The following is a 19,172-nucleotide window of genomic DNA, read 5'->3' on the forward strand; positions in this document are numbered from 1 at the left end:
TATGTGGGGGCAAGCCATACCCCAATAGCGAGTCACCCAACTCATTTGACTCGCCCTGGACTTGGGCCATCCAGTGCTTAAATGGGATCCACTTCATTGGCCAGTGCACCTTAGGGTTCCTAGTCTTTCCCACCCAAGTCCATTCCACCACCAGCATTCCACATCCATCAAGGAAAAAGCGATATGTTTTCTCCGTAAATCCTGTTACATTAAAAACCCAGGATGATGGATATAACCCAGTGTAAGTGGTTTCTGAGGACCATAATTCCCGGACTAGGAATGTATCATATGGAAATGTCTATTGAAAACCTTTCAGATCCAACCCATTTATTAGCCCTGGGTACTGACAGAGCCCTAAAGGCCCAACAAGCCTCCTTAAATTCCCTGGCAGGCGTGGTCTTAGACAACAGGATTGCATTGGGCTTCTTGTTGGCAAAATCAGGGGGTGTTTGTGCCATAATTAAGAAGACTCGTTGTACCTGGATTAACACTTCAGGGGAAGTGGACGTTGAATTAAAAGTGTTGCATAAAATTGCTGAGTGGACAGATGCCCCAGCACGGCCCAGTGGACCATGGGATTGGATTTTGAATCTGTTCCCATCCATAAGACCCTGGTTGGTCCCTCTTGTCACCTTGGGAATTATAATTTTAATAGTGTGTATTTGTGTTCCATGTTTTCTAAAAATCTTTCTCAAAGGAACTAGGACCACCTTAAAGGCGGGGAATATATTTACCCTAGTTGGCCGAGAGAATTCTCCAGTCAACCAAGGAGATGCTCACCATTTGGTTCACTTAGATGCTATTGCCTCTCATGCTAACTCTACTTCTAACCCCCACCCTAAATAAATATTCCCCGACTTCATGCCCCTCTTCAGCAGGAAGCAGCCAGATTGAGCGACGCCCTGTTTCCCAAGATTGTGAAACTTTCAGAAAAAGGGGGGATTGAAGTAGTGAAAATGCATTTTCTTTAGTGTTTTAATATTAGGGAGAATATATTTTCTCATTTGTTTTAATATAGCTGTATAAGCTGTAATTAATCCCTAGTCCTTGGAAAATGATTCAGGCTCTGTTCAAAATATAGCTGAGCAGCCTGTTCTGCTCTTAAAAATAACAAACACCCTAATATCTTACAACATATTTTCCCCTATTCGAAATAGGTGATTGAGAGCTTGACATGAGTAACACAATAATGATGCTCTAAGTAATCTCCAAATGTTTTTTTTAATTGTGCCAGGTGCACCAGTTTCTTCCAAAGAGGTGAGGAGCTATCTCAGCTCCTGTGGCCTTGGTCTCTCTTCTCCTTTGTTTTCTTGAGAAATGGCCTTCGGCCTGGAAGCCAACAAGAAGGCTTTCGTTCTTGCTCCCTATCTCAGGCCACAGTGGACTTGGCAAAACAGCCCCACTAGCCGAGAGGTGCTTATGAGAGCTTTTTCAGCCTGTTATAAATATGCTGATTAGAGTCCAAGGTGCCTGACATTTTTTATCTTTAGTTTAATACAGAGTTTTTATAGTTGTTTTGTGACCTATAAGGCCATCTGTGGACTACATGCTCAAAACATTCGGTAACCCTCCCATCAACCCTTTAGGGCAGACAGAATTTGGGGGGAATTTAACCCCCTCTGTACCTTGAATACAGGTATTCAATAAAGCCTTTTTACTGCTTACCTCCTCCTGTCTCAGTATTGGCTTTGCAGCAGGTGGCTCGAACCCACAATTTGCGGTAACAAATTTGTCGAGCTCATTGCAGGGAAGAGAAACCAAATGATGGTTTTCTCATTCTGACTGCTTTCGTCAAAGGACTGGAGGAAGTCAGAGAGTGCTTTCTTTCACTGATAAACATGCAGGCTGATGTTGCCTCTGTGCTCTCTTACCTGGAACAGAGTGTGTAGTTACACACTTTGAACTGAGGAAAGGCAATTGGCTTTGTTAGGATTTCACTATGCACTTTGTTTTCCCTGGGCAACAATGTGCTTTCACAATCCCTTAGCGCTAACACTACATACCTGTCCCCATTCAAGAACAGCGCTACTGCAATGGAGTTTTCCTGGGGAAACCTTGCATTTGCAAGGATCAAATTTGCTGAGCTCATTGCAGGGAAGAGAAACCAAATGCCGGTTTTCTCATTCTGACTGCTTTCGTCAGAGGACTGGATGAAATCAGGGAGTTCTTCCTTTCACTGAGAAACATGCAGGGTGATGTTGCCTCTGAGCTTTCCTATTTGGAAAAGAGTGTGTAGTTACACACTTCGAACTGCGGAAAGGCACTTGGGCTTGTTAGGATTTCACCAGGCACGTTGTTTTCCCTGGACAACAATGTGCTTTCACCATCCCTTAACCCCAGCACTGCATACTTGTTCCTCTTCAAGTACAGGGCTACCTCAGTGGAGTTTTCCTGAGGAAACCTTGCATTTGCTAGGGCCAGATTTGCCGAGCTCATTGCAGGAAAGAGAAACCAAATGACGGTTTTCTCATTCTGACTGCTTTCGTCAGCGGACTGGATGAAGTCAGAGAGTTCCTTCTTTCACTGAGAAACATGCAAGCTGATGTCGCCTCTGAGCTTTGCTCTTTGGAAATAATGTAAAGTGACATGCATTCAAACTGCGGAAAGACACGGGTTTGCTAGGACTTCACTATGCACTGTGTTTTCCTTGGGCCTCAGTGTGTTTTCAGTATCTCTTCACGGTAACACTACGTAGCTGTTTCTCTGCAAGGAGAGAGGTTACTGTTTTGCAGTTTGGCTTAGGAAACCTTGCGTTTGCAAGTGCGAAGTTACCGAGTTCTTGCAGGAAAGAGAATACAAAAGACAGTTTTCTCCCTGGCCTTCAGAGTGCTTTTACGGTCGCTGAAGCCTAACACTAGGAGCTTGTTACTCTGCAGGAACACCACCACCGCGGTGACGTGATGAGGAAACCACGCATTTGCAAGAGCCAAAGTTACCGAGCTCCTTGCAGGAAAAGAAACCAATGGATATTTTCTCTCCTTCTGCCTGAGTTTTTCAGAAGACTGGATGAAATCAGAGAGTACTTTCTCTTACTGGGAAACATGCACACTGATGTTGCCTCTGCATTCTCTTAGGTGGAAAGAATGGGATGTTACGCCCATTGAGCTAAAGTCAGACACTTGAGTTTTCTAGGGTTTCAACGTGCACTTTGTTTCATCCGGGTGTGGATGTGCTTTCCCAATCTCTTGACGCTAACAGCACGTAGTTGTTCCTCTGAAGGTTACAGGGGCTATCGTCATGCAGTTCTTCTGAGGAGACCTTGTGTTCGCAAGAGCCTAAGTTACCGAGTTCACTGCATGAAAGAGAAACCCAAAGAGTGCTTCTCTCTTTCTGCCTGCTTTTGTCAGAGAACTGGTTGGAATCAGGGAGCTCTTTCTCTTCCTGAAAGTCATGCAGTCTGATGTTGCCTCCGCATTCTCTTAGATGAAAGAGAATAGAAAGTGAATCCCATGGAAGTGCGTGCAGACACTTGGGCTTTCTAGGATTTCAGTACGCACTTTGTTTTACCTGGGTGTGAATGTGCATTAATGATCTCTTAATTAGGACACTCTGCAGTTTGTTCTGTGCAAGTATTTGGGCTATAGGGATGCAGCTTGGCTGAGTAAAGCTTGTGTTTGCAAGAATCAAAGTTACTGAATTCATTGCATGAAAGAGAAATGAAAATACAGTTTCTCTCATCCCAGTTGATTAAGTCAGGATGTTTGATTAAGTCAGAGGATTTTCTCTCATATTGAAAAACATGCAAGATAATGTTTCCTCTGCAGTCTCTTAGTTGGTAAAGAATATAAACTTACTCTTTTAAATACGTGCAGACACTAGGCTTGTCTAGGTTTTCAACATGCACTTTGTTTTATCCGGGCGTGAATGTGCATTAAAAATCTCTGAAGGAGAACACCATGCAGTTTGTTCTGTGCTATAGCAATGTAGTTTTGCCGAGTAAACCTTGTGTTTGCAAGAGGCAGAGTTATCAAATTCATTGCCTGAAAGAGAAACCAATATACAGTTTCTTTCATTCTTCCTGATTAAGTCAGAGAATTTGATGGTCAGAAAGTTTATTTTCTTACTGAAAAACATGCAAGGTAATGTTGCCTCTGCATTCTCTTAGTTGGAAAATGTAAAGCTACACCCACTGAAATACGTGCAGGCAGTTGGGTTTTGTAGGATTTCACTATGCACTTTGTTTTACCTTGGCGTGAATGTGCAGTCACAATCTCTTAACGAGAACACCATGCAGTTTGTTCTGTGCAAATATTCAGGCTATAGCGGTGGAGTTTTGCTAAGCAAAAGTTGTGTTTGCAAGATCTAAAGTTCCTGGATAAATTGCCTATAGGGAAACGAAAATACAGTTCCTCTCATCCAATTTGATATAAGTCAGGAGGTTTGATTAAGTCACAGGATGTCCCTCATATTGAAAAACATGCAAGCCAATGTTATGTGTGCAGCCTCTTAGTTGGAAAATGAAAAAGTTACTCTCATTCAAATACGTACAGACACGTGGGTTTTATAGGATTTCAATATGCACTTTGATTAGATCAGAGGCTTTTTTTTCTCTTATTGAAAAAACCTGCAAGCTAATGCTGTATCTGCAGAGTCTTAGTTGCAAAAGCATGTAAAGTTACTCCCATTCAAATGTGTGCAGTCCCTTGTTTTCTTGGATTCTGCTTGATTAAGTTTGGCCTATTTGATTAGTTCAAAGGGTTTTTTTTCTCTTATTAGAAAATCTGCAACCTAATGTTTACTCAGCAAAACTACATCACTATAGCCACGTACTTGCCCAGGAAAGACGACATTCTGTCCTCAAGAGAGTTTTAATGCACATTCACATCCGAGAAAAACAACAAGTGTATATTGAAAACATATAAAACCCAAGTCCTTGCACATATTTGAATGGGAGTGTCTTTATTTTCTTTTCCAACTAAGAGACTGCAGAGGCGACGTTAGCTTGCATAGTTTTCTATGAGAGAAAAAACCCTCTGACTTAATCGAATCCTCTGACTTAAGTAGAATGAGAGAAACTGTATTTTGGTTTCTCTTTCATGCAACGAATTTGGCAACTTTCCCTCTTGCGAACACGAAGGTTACTCAACAGCAATTAACAGTAGCCACAAAGCAGTTAAGTAAAATGATAAGAAATGGTAGTTAAGCAAGAACTTTTTATTTATATCATTAACATAATTTCAGTTTTTTGATTTATAATTTAAGATACTGTGACCTTTAATGCATGTACTTTGAATTTCTCTAATTTTGATGAACTGCTGTAACATTGTAGGAAGGAACTGCCATTACATTTTTAACAAAAGCAGGTACGTAATGACATCCATACCAATTTCTCCTTGAGTTTCTGGATAAAAAGTCTCACAGGTTGTGTACTCAGCTGACTCAACTGGAATGTCCCAATATTCTGTACACTTCTTTTATGTGCTTCCCCTCTCTCTGGATCTGTGGAGTTTGTCCCAGGCAGCAATACTGAATCCATTAAAAAAAAAAAAAAAGACTAGAGCATGCTATGATTTCAACCTACCAAAACCATCAAGGAATGTCTGGATACTTAAAAACAAAAAACTCAAACCAGTTGCTGCCCAGTGGATTCCGACTCATGGTGACCCCATGTGTTACAGAGTAGAACTCTGCTCCATGGCCTTTTCTTGGCAAAGGGTGAGTCTTTATGGAAGCAGATCTCCAGGCCTTCCTTTCCTGGGATCTGGGCGAGGTGGGGTTCGAACCACCAAACTTTAGGCTAGTCATCAAGTGCAAACCACTTACATAGGTCTTGCTAATGTATTATATGAGAAGCAAAGAACGAAACACATGGAAACCCTAGAAAATGCACTGTTCTGTGCTCGCTATTGGAGGAAAGTGTCTGATAGGAGCTGCAGCCCAGCTCCTTCTCCTGCAGTCTGGGCAGTGAAAAGTGAGTGTCTTCCTCATTGCCCACTCAGAGCCGGTTTCGTCCTGAAGCGGCGGCGGACCCCTCCCTGGGGCGGAAGGTCCTGGGGGAAGGAAAGCTCCTGCTCTCACCATGGGAGGGCACCCAGGTCAGTTCGGCCAAGCATCGGGCTGTTCCCAGGCTGGGGGTGCTGGGTGGGTTTGCAAGCGCCCTCTCGCGGCCAGCCACCACCTCACTGAAATTCAGCGTCAGGTGATTCTAAGCCATGGAAGTTGAAACTGAAGTGGGGTCACCATCTGGCGCCTTGATGGGAACAGTGGAGACAAGAAGGCAGGAGCTAAATATTCAAAAGCCCACTAAGAGCTAGAACAACCTGGAGCGAGGAAACAGGCAGACAGCGGAGGGGCCCAGAGAGGTTGGGCATTCTTTGGCCTGGACTTTGACCTGTGAGTTCCACACACCCACCCCCCTACCTCACCTGATTAGGGTAAATGAGGAAATATTTAAGGGGTGCCAAGAAACTCGGTGGTCAGGATTAATGGCACTTTAATGAAATGTACTTTAAAAAACAATCTATGAGGACAAAATATCAAAATTTTAGAGATATCCGGCCAGCCAACGCCTCCTGTCCAGCCCTCCTCTGGTCCACCGGGTCAACTGGTGCCTTTGAGGGTCAGCCTGAGCTCAGTCGCTACACCCAGGTTCCCCGGGCTTCCCCAAAACGTCTGCAACTCCACCCGCCCCCTCACTTTGCACCTTGGTTCTGTGTCTTGCACCTCCTGCCCCTGCTCTCTCGTCCTGTTTGCCCTCCACTCAGCATATGCATGAACAAACTTCCCCAAAACCCCACAACTGGCTCAGCCTGCACCACCTTCCCTTTCCCCCTGCGCCTCCTCCCATCTCCATCCGCACCCTATCGCTGCCAGCGCCCCCTTCCGTCCGCACCTCCTCCCTGTTCTGTCCTCACCCCACGGACCCTCTCACTCCTGCCTCTGTGCCCAGCGTGTGATCTTAGGCAGAGGTTCGGCGACCACCACATAGCTGGAGAAGGCTGGACCTCTTCTGGCTTGGAGTCTGAGCTGCCTCCCCACCAGGCCAGGTAAAGTTTAAAGGGAGTCAATAAGCTCGGTCCACCCATTTTTTTTTACCCATTCCAGGCAGAATGGCTCCTGTATGCTTTTGTGGCATTTTGTTGCTGAGCTCCAGTTATGGAATGGAGTTTTTCGGACTTTTTGTACAAAAAAAAAAAAAAACTGTCTTGGAAGAAGTACAGCCAGAATGCTACTTAGAAGCAAGGATGGTGAGACTTGTTTCCAGTATGCTGGACATGCTATCAGGAAGTACTAGTCCCTGGAGAAGAACATCATGCTTGGTAAAGTAAAGGGTCAGCTAAAAACAGGAAGGCCCCCCTCACCTGGTGGCTGCAACAGTGGGTTCCAACATAACGATTATGAGGATGGCACATGACCCAGCAGTGGTTTTGTTGTACATAGGGTGGCTATGAGCTGAAACCAACTCTACTGCACCTAACAATGTTTATATAAATGGAATCATACCACTTGAATCTCTTTGATTGTGTGGAGCACATGTCAGTAGTATCTTCCTTTGGTGGCTGAGAAGTTTGCTTGCTGAAAGTGCAGAGTACTTGAAGCATTTACTGATGAAGAACGAAGACCACAGCCTTCAGTATGCATTACATCTCAACAAAAAGAAAAATAAGTCCTCACAACTGGACCAATACACAGCACCATGACAAAAAAAAATATATATATATATATTTTATCATGATAACCGGGGAAAATATTGAAGCTGTCAAGGGTTTCATTTTACTCAGATCCACAATCAACACCATGTAAGCAGCAGTCAAGAAATCAAAGGAGGCATTGCATTGGGCAGATTTGCTGCAAAAGTCCTCTTTAAAGTGTTGAAAAGCGAAGGAGAGCTTGAAGACTAAGGTGCGCCTGACCCAAGCCATGGTGTTTTCAATTGCCTCCTATGCATGTGAAAGCTGGACGATGAGTAAAGAAGACTGAAGAATTGCCACCTTTGAATTGTGGTGTTGGAGAAGAATGTTGAATATACCACAGACTGCCAAAAGAACAAACAAATCTGTCTTGGAAGAAGTACAACCAGAATGCTCCTTAGAAAGGAGGATGGGGAGACTAGTCTCATATACTTTGGACATGTTGTCAGGAGGGATCCTGAAGTAGTGAAAATGTTTTTTCTTGAGTGTTTTAATATTAGGGAGAATATATTTTCTCATTTGTTTTAATATAGCTGTATAAAAAAAATAAGCTGTGATTAATCTCTAGTCCTTGGAAAATGGTGCAGACTCTGTTCAAAATATAGCTGAGCAGCCTGTTCTGCTCTTAAACATAACGAACACCCTAATAACTTACAACGTATTTTCCCTTATTTGAAATAGGCGATTGAGAGCTTGACATGGCTAACGCCATAATGATGCTCTAAGTAATCTCTAAACATTTTTTAATTGCACCAGCTACACCGATCCCCTCCAAAGGGGTGCGGAGCTATCTCAGCTCCTATGGCCTTGATGTCTCCTTTCTTTGTTCTCTTGAGAAATGGCCTTCAGCCTGCAAACCAGCAAGAATGTTTGCTTTCTTGCTCCCTATCTCAGCCACGGTGGACTTGGCAAAACAGGCCCCACTAGCGGAGAGATTCTTAGGAGAGTTTTTCAGCCTGTTATAAATATACTGATGAGAGTCCAAGGTGCCTGACATCTTTATCTTTAGTTTAATAAAGAGTTTTTGTAGTTCTTTAGTGATGTATAAGACCATCTGTGGACTATGTGCTCAAAACATTAGGTAACCCTGATCTTTCCCGTATAAAACCCTCCCATCAACCCTTTAGGGCAGACAGAATTTGGGAGAAATTCAACCCCCTCTGTCTCTTGAATACTGGTATTCAATAAAGCCTTCTTACCTCCCTCCTGTCTCAGTATTGGCCTTGCGGCAGGCGGCTCGAACCCGCAATTTGCGGTAACAATCCGTCCCTGGAGAAGGACATCATGCTTGGTAGAGGGTCAGCAGCAAAAAAGAGGAAAACCCTCAATGAGATGTATTCATGCAGTGGCTGTAACAATGGGCTTAAGCACAACAAGGATTTGTGAGGATGGCGCCTGTAGTGTCCCCTTCTGTTGTACATGGGGTGGGTATGAGTGGACCCTGCTTGGTGCCAACTAATAACAACATTGTTTATCACTCACCAGGTGGGTTGGTGTATTTTTGCTTCCAGTTCTGGCTGTTTTGAATGATGCCCTGGAACCCGGCGCCTACCCACAACCTCCGACCCCACTCACCCTGGGTCTACTCACAAGCCTTCAGACCCCGCCCATCCGGCGCCTATGCTCGACCTCTGACTTTGCGCACCGGACGCCTAGGGGTCTTGGAACTCATCGCGCCCCTCTCGCTGGAGGGGCTCCCTGCGTGGCCGGAAGGGGAACGTCCGCCCTACTCTCGGAAGGGGCTGTGGGTGGCTGTTCCGTGAGACCGCACATGGGCGGTAACGTGCCACAATGGACCCCAAGCTCAGGGTAGCCCCTCTCGCTTCTGCTCCGTGAAAACCTGGGTGACAACGCAGAGACGGAACCGCCGTGGGAGCAATCTGTCTGCAACGTGGCGCCCAGGCCAGGGAGTGCCGCCCAGTGTAATCAGCTCGCTGTGCAGTTCCCAGCCCAGGAGGCCACACGCGGCCACCCATCGGGCCACCGCCCTCCCAGGTGGGTACCGCGACCCCAGGTGGAAGCCACGCACAGGTGGCCTGAGAAACGGGCAGGGTCCTGAGGACGCTGGGCGGCCGCCCATCCAGGTGAGCAGACAGCCCCTGGGGAGTAGGCACCTGTGGCTCGAGGGGCTTGGAACATGGAGACGGAGATGTCCGCGCTGGCCCACCACATCCATTGATGTCTTTGTGTGGTAGCCTAAGCTCACTAGCCACCCCCGGGCCCCTGGGAGTCTGCTGCAGCCCCACTTCTGCCGGCCCCTCGGTTTGCACCCTGGTTCTGTGTCTCGCAGCTCCTGCACCTGCTGTGTCCTGTTGTTTGCCCTCTGCTAAGGGTTCTCATGAACAAGCTTTCCTGAAGCCCCACACCTGGCTCAGCCTGCACTCGCTTCCGGCCCTGAGTTTGTGTCCAGCATGTGACCTTATCCAGACAGTTTTGCCACCAGTATATTAAAGAGCAAGTTGGTATCTTGGCGCTAACAGGCACCTAGAACTTTCATGCTTTCTTTTTCTTCCTATGTCAGATTTCAGGCTGGAACTCTAGTATAATTGCCTGTGCTGGAGATGTTGACTTCAACAAGAGGTGGTAGGTGGAAATGGAAAGGGAGACATTTTACCATTTAAGGTATGGATATTAATATTAACGTGTCCCCCCTCTGCCCCTCTTGAGAGTGTCTCATCTACCACCGCACTAATTGATTCTTGTGATTTTGGCCTCCAAAAATAAAGCCACTGGGGAAGGTTTACACATTCAGTTTCAATAGGAGGGACAGAAATAGGCATGGTCTGCACAGAGCTTTGTGTCGACCACCCCCACCCCCCAGAGAGAAGCAGGGAGTTCCCGGGTGGTGCAAATGGTGATGCGCTCAGCTGCTAAATGAGAAGTTGGCAGTCAAATTCATCCAGAGGTGTCTTGGAAGAAAAACCTGGTGATGTACGTCTGAAAAATCAGTCATGGAAAACCCTATGGAGCACAGTTCTGCTTTGACACACATGGAGTGGCCATAAGATGGAGTGGACTCCACAGTGACTGATTTAGAGGGAAGCAAGCCCATTGGGGAAACCCTAGTGGTGTAGTGTTTAAGTGCTATGGCTGCTAACCAGAAGATCGGCAGTTGGAATCCACCAAGCGCTCCTTGGAAACTTTATGGGGCAATTCTACTCTGTCTTATAGGGTCGCTATGAGTTGGAATCGACTGGATGGCAACGGGTTTGGGTTTTTGTTTTTTTTTTTTTTTTGAGCCCATTGGAGGGGATATCTGCCCTGAGACCAGTAATCTCTGTACTTTCGTGGGAAAGCCATTAGCAAGAATGAACATGGCCGATGAGTTCAGAACACAGCATCTCCTTGAAGCCCTTTAGTGGGAAGTGTGCTGTCACTTGTGTGCATAGCAAAAAGTGTGTCAAGGCTGGAAGGAACTCACCTTGTTTCAGGCCTAACTTTACCAGTTTCCATTGAGTGAAGCCAGCAAGGAAGCAGGGGCCAGAAAGGGAAGGTGCAGTGTTTGAAGCAGAACACAGCACAGCATATATCCTCTGAGAAGAGGAAGGTGGATGATGTCTGGAGTGTTAAGATTAAGGCTAGAATCAGGGTTAGGGTCAAGGCCATGTCAGGGTGAGAGTCAATGCCAGGGTTAGGGTTTTACCATTGGGATAAGGGTCAGAGTTGTAGGGTCAGGGTGAAGGTACAAGGTAAAACTCCACTCAGTTCTCTTTGTGAGTATGTGTTGGCAGTGTTCTCACCTTCCTGTGTTTGGGGGGCTTCTCCCTTGAGGACTGAAAAAGAAACCAGTTGTTGACAGTGCCGAATTAAGGGGTGGGCTATATAGGCAGCTGCCTGGGGTGAGAGGCTTCATGGGATACCAAATCAATATGTATCAAAAATGACTTTGAGTAAAATATTATCAAAGCAAGTATATATCAAATAGTTATCCTAAGTTGATATAGATGTTCCCAAAGTGCGTGTTGCTGCGCAGTGGCATAAATAGGTTGCACAAAACCCTGCTGCCTAAATGGCCTGGTGGTGTCAGTCCTCCGCTAACTTTATAAAGGGGAGGAGAGAGAATCAAGGTCAACATCAGCCCCAGGCTGATTCATATGAGGTGGAGGCAGACACACCTCCTCTTTCTGCCATCTTTACCAATTCTGACACCAGCCCTCCCTCCCGCGGCACTCTCTACTTCTCCGCTGGGTTCGAGAATTCATTGCAGTGGCCACACGGAGCTCATAGGCAGTACTGACAATTATGGGATTTATTAGGTAAGTAACAGGTTACAGTCCAGGCTCAGGAACACTCAGCGTACAGTTCTTCCATCAGGACAGCCTCTTTTCAGCTGTGCTGGCCGGCATACCTCTCTCTGGCCCTTGGCCTCTGCCTCGCTCAAGCAAGTGTTACAAAGCTCCTTTAGCCCCTGCCAATCAGTCCCCAGAGGCACCCCAGGCACTCAGCTTTCTTTTTCCATGGGCTGGGAAGCTCACTGCATGGTCTCCTGTCAGTCTCTTCTGCTACCTCTTCTCACTGTAACTCAGGGTTACAGCTTGCTCTCTCTCTCTGGTTCCAGGAGCTTCTCAGTGCAGGTATCCTAGGTCCAAAGGCCACACTCTGCACTCCTGGCTGTTCTTCCCTGGTAGTTGTACAATCCTCCCTTTCCCACCGCCAAGGTGGCTTATTTCAAGCCTAGCAGGATGGCAAAGCTGACCAGCCCTCTTGGTGGGCTACAATCACTTGGGTGGGGATTTGTCCTCGTGAAGTCATTGGACAAACACTCTGATATTTAAACAAATTAAATTTATTGAAGGAATGAGTTGTGGGAGAGCATGAATTCAGCTGGCTTACAGGCCTTTCAGGCAAAACAAAGAGATAGTTAACAAAACAAGGAGATGGCTTCGCATCAAAGCAATGGCAGGAAAGGAGGTGAGATTTGCAAGGTTGGCAATTAACTGTGAAACTTTATCGGTTTTTAGTCTCACATAAATATCTCATACTTGATACAATTTAACTAAGGAAGTATTTCTAAAGTAAAAAACAAACAATTTTGACATGAAAATTTAGTGATATGGAAGTTTAGTGATGTGTTTGCAGCTGGTCCAGCTTAACTGGAAGCTTTGAATACAGAACTGATCTTTAGTTAGGAAAGTCTAAATAAATTCTGCTTATTTAGCTGACAGGAAAGAAATAATGCTTAGGTGTTTGCTGGGGAACTTAAGTTCCAAAGGACAAGCTCCATTCCTGGCTCTTCTTGATGGTAGTGAAGCCTCCCTTCTGACGTGGTATTATATTAGCTCCCTTTAAGCATAGCTGGATGGCAAAACTGACCAGTCCCCTCATTATGGTTCCATAAATCTTCCTTTGCATGGTCCCACCCCCCACCCCTGCAAGGGTTCCATGCACCTTATTTGCATTATTAGCAAGCTGTCCAATCTTGGTGGGCCACAGGCACCTTATTTGCATAGTCCCACCCAATCATTTTATGAGGGCTAGGAGACCATGGCTAGAAGGACCATATATTAGTAATTCACTACACTGTACCTGCTTATTTAAACTAATTACTATTTTAATATATTGCAAAAAGTTCACCACTATGCTAGTATGAAAACTTCCGTTTCTTCACCATTTATCGTGATGCTGTTTATGGGCCCGGTTTTGAAGATTTTTGTTTTCTTCGTATGAGTATATGTGCACATTATGAACAGATGCTGTCTTAGTTACCTAGTGCTGGTATAACAGAAATACCACAAGTGGATGGCTTCAACAGAGTTTTCTCTCATAGTCTAGTAGGCTAGAAGTCCAGATTCAGGGCATCAGCCCCAGGGGAAGGCTTTCTCTCTCTGTTGGCTGTGGAGGATGGTCCTTGTCATCAATCTGGCACTGGACTAGGAGCTTCTCAGCACAGAGACCCCGGGTCCAGAGGACACGCTCTGCTCCTGGCACTACTTTCTTGGTGTATGAGGTCCCCCGTCTCTCTGCTTGCTTCTGTCTTTTATATTTCAAAAGAAATTGACTTAAAACCCAACCTAATCTTGTAAATTGAGTCTTGCCCCATTAACATCATACAAGTAGGATTTACAACCCATAGGACAATTGCATCAGATGACAAAATGGTGGATAATCACACAATACTGGGAATCATGGACTGGCCAAGTTGACACAGATTTTGGGGGACACAATCAATCCATAAGAGATGCTAATAACTGTAATTCTAATCTAACACCCTGGCAACTCTGTATATGTCTACGAGGTCCAGTTGGTTGATTGTGGCATTTAGATCTTCCGTGTCTTTACTGAGCTTCTTTCTGGATGTCCTCTCCTTCACCGAAAGTCTCCTACTATTATTGTGGAGCCGTCCATCTCACTTTTCAATGCTGATAGAGTTTATGTATCTTGCAGCCCTGTCATTGGGTGCCTAAAAATTTAATATGGTTATATCTTCTTGGTGTATTGTCCCTTTAATCATTATATAGTGTCCTTCCTTATCTTTTCTGATGGCTTTAACTTTAAAGTCCATTTTGTCAGAAATTAATATTGCCACTCCTGCTCTTTTTTGATTGTTGTTTGCTTGATATATTTTTTTCCATCCTTTGAGTTTTAGTTTGTTTGTGTCTCTAAGTCTAAGGTGTGTCTCTTGTAGGCAGCATATAGATGGATCTTGTTTTTTAATCCATTCTGCCACTCTCTGCCTCTCTATTGGTGCATTTAGTCCTTTTACATTCAGGGTAATTATGGATAGGTATGAATTTTGTGCTATCATTCTGATGCCTTTTTTTGTGTGTTGACAGTTTCTTTTTCCCACTTGATTTTATGTGCTGAGTAGATTTTCTTTATATATTGTCCTTTCCTCATATTTGTTGTCGTTGATTTTGTGTCTGCTGAGTCTATTTTTCCCTTGTATTTTATTTTGATGAGTAGGATAGTTTGTCTCCTTTGTGGTTACCTTATTTACCCCCGTTTTTCTAAATTTGTAACTTTTATTTCTTTGTATCACCGTATCTTCCTCTCCATATGGAAGGTGTATGATTACATTTCTTAGTCCCTCTTTATTATTTTAATGTCGTCTTCTTTTATATAATAACATTGCCATTACCCTGTGCTGGGCTTTTTTTTTTTTTTTTTAACTTGCTTGTTTCTTTTTATTTTGATTTCTCTGTCTGGGTTGACTTCTGGTTGCTCTGACCACTGTTCTAGTCTTGGGTCGATACCTCATACTATTGATTTCCTAACCAACAATCTCCCTTTAGTATTTCTTGTAGTTTTGGTTTGGTTTTTACGAATTCCCTAAATTTGGGTTTATCTGGAAATGTCTTAATTTCACCTTCATATTTAAGAGACAGTTTTCATGGATATATGATTCTTGGCAGGCATTTTTTTTCCTTCAATTTTTTAAATATGTCATCCCATTGCCTTCTTGCCTGCATGGTTTCTGCCGAGTAGTCTGAGCTTATTCTTATTGGCTCTCCTTTGTAAGTGACTTTCTTTTATCCCTCGCTGCTCTTATAATTGTCTCTTTATCTTTGGTTTTGGCAAGCGTGATTATGTCTTGGTGACTTTCTTTTAACATTTACCTTACGTGGAGTTCGATGAGCATCTTGGATAGATACCTCCTCATCTTTCACAATATCAGGGAAGTTTTCTGCCAACAAATCTTCAACAACTTTCTCTGTATTTTCTGTTATCCCTCCCTGTTCTGGTACTCCAATCACTTGTAGGTTATTTCTCTTTGATAGAGTCCCACAGGGCTCTTAAGCTTTCTTTTTTTTTTAATTTTTATCTGATTTTTCTTCAAATATATTAGTGCCAAGTGATTTATCTTTGAGTTCAGAAATTCTAGCTTCTACTTGCTCACTTGTGCTCCTCTATTATCTAATTCTATAATTTTGTTAATCTGAATTTCTGATTGCTGTCTGTCTATGGATTTTTCCAGCTTATTAAACTTTTCATTATGTTCCTGAATAATCTTTCTAATTTCTTCAGTTGCTTTATTTGTGTGTTTCTTGGCTTGTTCTGCGTATTGCCTCATTTCCTTCCTGATGTCTTGAAGGGTTCTATATATTAAACTTTTGTATTCTGCATCTGGTAATTCCAGGAATGCACTTTCATCTAGAAGATCCCTGGATTCTTTGTTTTGAGAGCCTGTTCAGGTGATCATGGTCTGTTTCTTTATGTGACTGTTTTCTCCAAGCCATCTATAAGTTATTGTATTAGTTTATGCTTGCTTACTGTGTTTTAGCTGCTTGCCTTGTTTTGTTTTGGTATACCCCTATGGGTACCTTGAGTGAGCTGGCTTGATTATTTTCGCCTTTGGAGCTGTGGTGTCCTGTCCCCAGCTGGCTAGAGCTGTTTTCAGGTATATCAGTCTAGGAGTCCATTCAGTTTTCTTGTATGAATTCAGCTCAGGTTTCCAGGTAGCTGATTTCAAGTGTGTGGTACAGGCTCTGTCCTACAGTCTTAGAGTGGCAGCGGTGATTGGCGTCTCTAGTGGTTTCTGATTATAGCAGGGGGTCATGCTCTGAACAAAGCAGGGGGCTGAGAACCGACCCCCAAGTGTCTCTGAGGAAAATACATCTCTGTTCCCTAGAGTGTGCTGGTGGGTGGGTTCTGTAGAGGGACCATGGGCACCCAATGTTTTTGGTTGTAAGGACTGGGAGGTACCAGTTATCTTTGGACCCCTGTCGTGGGTGGCTGGGTGACCTGAGTGGAGCTACTAGTCCTTAGGTCCCTGATGTGGGTAGGTGAGGACCTTGTTTAGTAGGCAAAGCAATGTCAAACGTCAAACACCCATCTCTCCACCGCACAGCTGAAATGATTGGACTTTGCCTACAAGGGCCTATTCTCCTGAAATAGGCCCACACAGGTCCATGCAGAAGGGAAAGGTATTCAAGGTCCACAGATGCTTTATGCCTGGACAGGGACCGCTTGTGTCCTGAGCTCCCCCGGTTAATGGAGCTAGCAAATTATCTTTTCCCCCCAATTGCAAAGCTTTTCCTTCCCCAAGGCCGGGAAGATGGCTCTACGTGCTCACCAGGGTCTATCTGCGGCACAGGGATTCCAGCTGCTGAAGCTGGCTTGGGGGTGGGGGTGGGGGTGGGGGACGCAGTAAAATATACACAAGTACTTAGCTTTCGCCAAGTATGCACCGTTCTCCTCAGGTTCCAGAGGTGTGAGTGGGCTGTGTGGCTGCTTCTCCCTGAGGAAACTGCAGCCGAACGCGAGTACCTGCCCACCGCCACCGCTGTCGCCCTGGGAATGGTGCCTGAGGGCTCTCCGAGATTCAGGTCTGGCAACTCCTCTCCACTTCTGAACGGCCTCTTCTTCCCCCTGCCCCTCAGTTCTTGTCTAAGCCTGCCTTTGATGCTCAGGGCTCCCAGCTTGTCACAAATATACTCGTTTCACTTGGTTTTTAGGGTCTTTGTTGTAAAGAGGGCTCGACGGAAGCGTCTGCCTATTCTGCCATCTTGGCTCCGCCTCCTAGGCATAGGTTTTTAAAAGATTATTAGGTCATCTTTAACTCTCCTGAGACAATCAGTTTTCCTTCACTCTATTTGTTCTTATTAATTTTCAAATTCCAAACAGTCACACTGACAATCACAATGAAAGAGGTTCCTGCTTGGGCGTTTTATAGGTGGGCTCTACACAATCCTAGCAGGGTCTGTTACTTAATTTGTTTACCAGTCTAGGCTATATACATCTCAGATTTTTATCCCTGTTTTTTATTTTAGACTACACAGTTTATATACTGAACCAGACTCAGCAGTCCAATTACTGGTTATAGAAGGGGACCACGTGTCTCCTGGTCTCCTACTTAATTAAACTGGCTGGGCACTTGACCTTTGTATTCCAGATAAAAGTAGATCAGGATTACTTCAGTGGGTAAGGCTGAGACACAGGTGACCTTTGGGAAACAGTATATTGAAATGTAAACGTTCCTTTAAGCTCAGTAACTGACCTACTCAAGGATGTTTTACTTTATCTTACTTGGTTTATCCCTTTTCTACAGTGTCAAACAACCCTCTCAAAAAAGGCAGAAAAAAAAAAAGATAAGTTAATGCCATGAAACAGTTTTTGCTTTTTTTTGACCACCTAATCCTATACAAGGACATCATTTCCATCAGGTACTTAAGGGGCTGAACCATAGTAGTAAACTCTAAAATTACTTTAAATATGTTCCTTTGTTCTTCAAGGTGTAGTGGAGAAATCTCACTGGATAGGGACATTTAAAAAAAGTTTCTTAGTTACGGTCAGTGAACCCTAAGGCTCATCACTACTCGGAAAGCACTTGGCCAGGCCGGGTCTGCTCCCACTTTCTGCTGGGTATGGCAATAGCCCGAGCCACACACTGCTTCCTCACGGAGGCCCTTACTGCTGGGTATGGCAATAGCCCGAGCCACACACACTGCTTCCTCACGGAGGCCCTTACTGCTGGGTATGGCAATAGCCAGAGCCACACTGCTTCCTCATGGAGGCCCTTACTGCTGGGTATGGCAAGAGCCCGAGCCACACTGCTTCCTCACGGAGGCCCTTACTGCTGGGTATGGCAATGGCCAGAGCCACACTGCTTCCTCACGGAGGCCCTTACTGCTGGGTATGGCAATGGCCAGAGCCACACTGCTTCCTCACGGAGGCCCTTACTGCTGGGTATGGCAATGGCCAGAGCCACACTGCTTCCTCACGGAGGCCCTTACTGCTGGGTATGGCAATGGCCAGAGCCACACTGCTTCCTCACGGAGGCCCTTACTGCTGGGTATGGCAAGGGCCAGAGCCACACTGCTTCCTCACGGAGGCCCTTACTGCTGGGTATGGCAAGAGCCCGAGCCACACTGCTTCCTCACGGAGGCCCTTACTGCTGGGTATGGCAAGAGCCAGAGCCACACTGCTTCCTCACGGAGGCCCTTACTGCTGGGTATGGCAAGAGCCAGAGCCACACTGCTTCCTCACGGAGGCCCTTACTGCTGGGTATGGCAAGAGCCCGAGCCACACTGCTTCCTCACGGAGGCCCTTACTGCTGGGTATGGCAAGAGCCCGAGCCACACTGCTTCCTCACGGAGGCCCTTACTGCTCGGTATGGCAGTAGCCCGAGCCACACACACTGCTTCCTCACGGAGGCCCTTACTGCTGGGTATGGCAAGGGCCAGAGCCACACTGCTTCCTCATGGAGGCCCTTACTGCTGGGTATGGCAATAGCCCGAGCCACACTGCTTCCTCACGGAGGCCCTTACTGCTGGGTATGGCAATAGCCCGAGCCACACTGCTTCCTCACGGAGGCCCTTACTGCTGGGTATGGCAATAGCCCGAGCCACACTGCTTCCTCACGGAGGCCCTTACTGCTGGGTATGGCAATAGCCAGAGCCACACTGCTTCCTCACGGAGGCCCTTACTGGGATGAACCACCAACATGAGATCTGTTAAGTTAGGTTATAATTCTTTAAGCAGTGTAGCAAATGTGGGATTTCAGTTATTTTGGGGACTTCTTTAATTAATGGTTCCCAAAAAAAGCAAGTGTCTTTTTTTTGTTTGTTTTTAGCTTCTCTCAATTTTATCACTATAGCCTCA

The 19,172-nt window shown here is 45.3% G+C and overlaps 1 protein-coding gene and 1 long non-coding RNA gene across 2 annotated transcripts; one reads left to right on the forward strand and one right to left on the reverse strand.

Annotated features, from left to right (window-relative positions):
• Positions 1-1,254: 1,254 nt before the first annotated feature.
• On the forward strand, positions 1,255-19,169 carry LOC126065188 (uncharacterized). The gene is made up of 3 exons (XM_049865018.1): positions 1,255-6,035; positions 9,117-9,626; positions 16,772-19,169. The coding sequence occupies exon 3, from the start codon at positions 17,936-17,938 to the stop codon at positions 18,854-18,856; it is 921 nt and encodes a 306-aa protein (XP_049720975.1). The 5' UTR covers positions 1,255-6,035; positions 9,117-9,626; positions 16,772-17,935; the 3' UTR covers positions 18,857-19,169.
• Positions 6,130-8,901, reverse strand: LOC126065189 (uncharacterized). The gene is made up of 3 exons (XR_007514751.1): positions 8,831-8,901; positions 7,444-7,975; positions 6,130-6,190 (listed from the first exon to the last, which is right to left on the reverse strand). It is a non-coding gene; the product is annotated as an uncharacterized LOC126065189 (long non-coding RNA).
• Positions 19,170-19,172: the final 3 nt, after the last annotated feature.

Source organism: Elephas maximus, chromosome 21 (genome assembly GCF_024166365.1).
Source record: "Elephas maximus indicus isolate mEleMax1 chromosome 21, mEleMax1 primary haplotype, whole genome shotgun sequence".
NCBI lineage: Eukaryota > Metazoa > Chordata > Mammalia > Proboscidea > Elephantidae > Elephas > Elephas maximus.

What these genes read in the sequence shown, in the direction of transcription:
- LOC126065188 (XM_049865018.1), top strand. Translation starts at nt 17,936, where the DNA reads ATGGCAATAGCCCGAGCCACACACTGCTTCCTCACGGAGGCCCTTACT.